The sequence below is a fragment of the Papaver somniferum genome, chromosome 4, assembly GCF_003573695.1.
Source record: "Papaver somniferum cultivar HN1 chromosome 4, ASM357369v1, whole genome shotgun sequence".
Lineage (NCBI taxonomy): Eukaryota > Viridiplantae > Streptophyta > Magnoliopsida > Ranunculales > Papaveraceae > Papaver > Papaver somniferum.
This window is the reverse complement of record NC_039361.1, coordinates 109,405,682-109,408,976: the sequence shown is the minus strand read 5'-3', so window position 1 is coordinate 109,408,976 and position 3,295 is coordinate 109,405,682. Positions and strand designations below refer to the sequence as shown.

General features: G+C 35.8%; 1 protein-coding gene across 1 annotated transcript; it reads right to left on the bottom strand.

Moving 5' to 3' along the window:
- Positions 1–567: 567 nt before the first annotated feature.
- LOC113276305 (protein DETOXIFICATION 49-like) lies at positions 568–2,671 on the bottom strand. Its single transcript, XM_026525898.1, has one exon. The coding sequence runs from the start codon at positions 2,518–2,520 to the stop codon at positions 811–813; it is 1,710 nt and encodes a 569-aa protein (XP_026381683.1). The 5' UTR covers positions 2,521–2,671; the 3' UTR covers positions 568–810.
- Positions 2,672–3,295: the final 624 nt, after the last annotated feature.

The following is a 3,295-nucleotide window of genomic DNA, read 5'->3' as shown; positions in this document are numbered from 1 at the left end:
CCCTCACCATGACTGTAAAAAATCTCTAAGCATATCGATCGTGAAATTGCATGGCGGGCGAAGAACACAGCTACGGTATCATCCTTAAGGAGTACTTAAAGTATTTTTCTTTTCCCTTTATCTTTTTCCTACGTACCTATTTTCAATGATTTTGTAACTTGAGCCACTTGATTGACTCAAGTTCCATGCATATACCAGCCCCATCCTGTTCAATAAAATACAACTTGACCATCTGAAATTCGATCTTTTTCAAAAAAGAAGAATTCTAAAATTCGACTGTTAAATTTCAGTTTTGAGAATTTAGAATGTTCAATAAGATATAAATAATCGCAAAAATACAAAAAAAAAATATTAAAATTATGTTTTCGATCCAATCCAAGAAATAAGTTATTCCCATGATGTGCACGTTAAATAACTTTATTTATGATATTTTCCTATTGGAAGACAGACCACGAGGAAGAAGAAGACATAGACGAATGAGAGCATGCTAAGTCATGCCGTTCCGTGCCGACCCGTTCAGATGAACCCCAACAAAATGACAAATGAATTTCTTCTGCTCCCACAAGAAAAATATGAAATAAAAATATTAGCAACTTTATAATTTCTCACTTTTTGTTTCTTCTTTAATTACAATCCAAAAGTCAAAAAAAGAAAAAAGACCCCAAGAACCAAACAGAGCTCAAAAAGTTAAGCTCCTCCTCCTCTCAAGTGTTTTTTTTCGTATAACAGCAAACAAATTACTATGATCAGTACTAATCCAATCCTAAATCCTTTTTACAAAATCGAGTGAAAACGTTAAAATTCTTTGAGTTAAACCAATGATAATTGATCGTCTTTATTCGTAATTAACGGAGTCGACAAATCCTTCTTAATATCATCTGTCATCATCTTTTTCTCTTCTTCTCTTGTTTCTTTGACAATGTCATTAGTATCATCATCATCGTCATTATCACCAAGAACAGGAGAATTTTTAGTTAATTCTTTAGCTCTTATAGCTTGTAATTCCCAATCTGTTCTTCCCAAAACAATCAGCAACAACACAACGCAAGAACTCTGTGCTGCTAATAATCCAAACCATAATCCTTTAAAGTCATATCCACAGTAAAAGCTTAATCCAACAGCTACTGGCATTCCAACTAAATAGAATGCGCCTAGATTGATATTAGCACCGATTTTCGGTCTCGCCGTGCCCCGTAAAACCCCGCAAAGGGTTGTCTGTGGACAATTACCTAATTCGCATAATCCAATTATAGGCAACACCATTGCTGTTAATTTGATTATCTCTAAATCTGTTGTGAACATACTTGCCCATACATTTCTCACCATTGTTGCAAAAATTAGAGCTGAAAAACCCAATGAGAAGCTACAACATAGACCCATTAGAGCTGCTAATCTCGCTTTTTTTGGTTGATTTGCGCCTAATTCGTTTCCAACTCTTGTCGACACGGCGAAACTTAGTGACGACGGGAAAATGTAGATTAGAGAAGTTGTTTGAATCAGAACGCCCATTGATGCAACTGTTGCTCTTGGATTAATCAATAAACCGCAAAGCAAAATCATGATTTCGTACCACCACCATTCTAAGCAAACCGAAATGCAACTCGGAATTGCTAAATTTAGAAGTGATTGCCATTCTTTTAAACATTCCGATGACAAACCGTTCCATGTCTTTTTATACACGCCGGAGACGATAATGTAGATGATTAAAGATCCAACAAGATTGAAGTTAGTCCAAATTCCACTCAGAGCAACACCTCTAATGCCCAGACCAAGATACGAAACAAGGAAATAGTTGATGGGCACATGAAGAATGATTGCGAAAGTAGCACAGTAACTCAACGGAAGAGTTATCGATTGCGAACGGAGATAGATTCTCAACGGATGGAGTATGGATTGAAGGAAAAGATCAGGGAGTGTATATAAAATGTATAATTGAGCTTCACTTGATATATCTTCATCTTGACCAAAAAAGATGAGAATTTTTTTCATATTCAACCAGAGAAATCCAATTGGAACTGAAATTGATAATAGCATCAAAATCGTTTTCTGCAAGCAGAGACCAAGCAAGTGAAGCTTTTTAGCTCCGTAAGCTTGACCACAAATGGGTTCCATTCCCATAGCTAAACCAGAAAGGATGGAATAACCAGTGATGTTGGCAAAACCAATAGCTAAAGCACCACCAGCCAAGGATAACTCGCCAAGATAACCCAGAAAAAGCATTGACACCATTGAACGAGAATACAACAATAACCCAGTGAGTATCATTGGTAATGCTATGTTTGCTATAGATCTGCATTCTGTAAACGCTAATGCAACATGGGTCTTGTTCGAAACTGCTACTTGATCATTTTGTTTTGAGAATTTAGGTAGCAAATGAGTGTAAAGTTTATTTTCTTGTTGTAGTTGCTTTACAACTAGTTGTGAGTCATCATCTTTGATTGAGATCAGGTATGGTTGGTCTGAGTTGCATTCACAACTTGGAACAGTTGTTGATGATGATGATGAACTTACTCTACACATGATTAGTTTGGGAGATAGGAAACAAGAGACAAACAGAGAGAGAGAGACAGAACAGAACAGAGAGAGAGAGATGGTGAGTTTCTCAGGGTTTGAAAGAGAGAGAGAGAGAGAGAGAGAGAGATGGGTTTGCTGAGGGGGAGTGTGGTTTAAAATGAAGTTGGGCTATTTATAGAGATTTTGGATGACTCTTTGAGAATTAAAAAAGTGTTCACAGTTTTTTTTTTCTTCCTTTCAAGAAGTTAAGAGATAGTAGCAGATTTGTTTGCCAGCTAGAAATTCAAGTATTGGAAACAAAAAATTTGTAAGGGCTTTGAAATTTGAATGTCTCTTTGCAAAACTACAACTCTTGGCCTGCATGGGAATTTGCTCCTTTTTCCTCACAAAAACTGAGAAATTGATAGAGAATTTTTTTTTTTTTTTTGGAGAATTATGTTCAAAATATTTAATATATGTCATTAAAAGTGTCAACTTGGATTAAGCTCCGGAATCAGTCGACTAATACGACGAAGATCGGAAATAAGGGTATCAGCCTATCAGGTCAACTACTGTACATAAAGTCAGCTCTGAAAACGGCATTGCAATACTTAAATCTTTACTTTTCCTATTACGCCAGCGGCGAGCCTTACATTCTTTCTGTTTGATTTTTTTTTTTTTTTGGTTTTTAAAAAAAATCTTCTTCTAATATTATAATTCTGGTTTAAGGTTAAAAACGTAATTACAAATGTACAATCGCACCGGGATTCAGTTCATGAAAGTAATTTGCTTTCCAGTTTCG

Excerpts from the sequence above, each read along its gene's own strand:
- LOC113276305 (XM_026525898.1), bottom strand. The coding sequence starts at position 2,520 with ATGTGTAGAGTAAGTTCATCATCATCATCAACAACTGTTCCAAGTTGT.